The 822-nt window shown below is 55.6% G+C and overlaps 1 protein-coding gene across 1 annotated transcript in view; it reads right to left on the bottom strand.

Annotated features, from left to right (window-relative positions):
- vipas39 (VPS33B interacting protein, apical-basolateral polarity regulator, spe-39 homolog) overlaps positions 1–822 on the bottom strand; it is an 18,606-nt gene that overhangs the window by 11,580 nt on the left and 6,204 nt on the right. Inside the window, exons 15-18 of the mRNA XM_015368918.1 lie at positions 761–802; positions 515–691; positions 354–443; positions 169–273 (exon numbers count right to left, since the gene is read on the bottom strand). Of these exons, the coding sequence (XP_015224404.1) occupies positions 169–273; positions 354–443; positions 515–691; positions 761–802 (414 nt within the window). The remainder of the gene's footprint in view (positions 1–168; positions 274–353; positions 444–514; positions 692–760; positions 803–822) is intronic.

Raw genomic sequence — 822 nt, 5'->3', positions numbered from 1 at the left:
TCCACCAGCTTTGGCCTGGTGGGGACATGTCTCCACCAGCTTTGGCCTGGTGGGGACATGTCTACAACGGGCCAACATGTCCCATCCAGCTTTGGCCTCGGTGTCACAAAGTTACTCCTGTGGATGAGTCACATGATAAAAGAGGAAACTCCTCCTCCTCTTCCTCACCGGGTTGCTGAGCAACTCCTCGATCTTCCTCTCCTCAGCCGATCCTCGCTCCACCTTCTTGCGATATTCTGCCAGCAGATGTCGGTCCTTCATGTCTCGGTACGTCTGATTGGCCGACAGAAAGAAGGCGTTTCCATTGGTTTAAATGTCTGACATCAGCAACCAATCAGAGGAGAGGGACTCACGTTGATGACGATGTCGTGACACTTATGTTTCTGAGCCAAAGTGATCCTCAGCTCGGCGTCCTGGACCAGCGCCACGTACTCCTGCAGAACCTGCCATGGACCAAGAACAGCATCAGAACCTGGGCGTGCGGTACCTGGGGGCTGTGACTCCGCCCACTCACATGTGTAGGGGCGGAGTTCTTCTGCAGGATGTCGACGACTCGCTGGAAGCTCAGCGGCGATTTCTTCTTGGCGAAGCCGAGCCAGTTCCTGCTGCTGAACAGGGCGTCCACGTCGCTCCAGTTCTTCAGCTTGGCCCGCGCCGCCAGCGCCGTCGTAAAGTACTGCTTCTCTGAGATCTGAGGTCACAGGTGGACCGGGTCAACTCGGAGGTCAGGGGTCAAAGGTCAGACTGTGTCTGTTCTCACCTTAAATGTCTGACGGACGTTTCCTGGACTGCTGAAGGTTCCCTGGAGACAAAAACCAGTTA

Source organism: Cyprinodon variegatus, unplaced genomic scaffold, assembly GCF_000732505.1.
Source record: "Cyprinodon variegatus isolate N-32 unplaced genomic scaffold, C_variegatus-1.0 Scaffold2247, whole genome shotgun sequence".
NCBI classification, from domain to species: Eukaryota; Metazoa; Chordata; class Actinopteri; order Cyprinodontiformes; family Cyprinodontidae; genus Cyprinodon; species Cyprinodon variegatus.
This window is presented reverse-complemented; position numbering and strand designations above follow the sequence as displayed.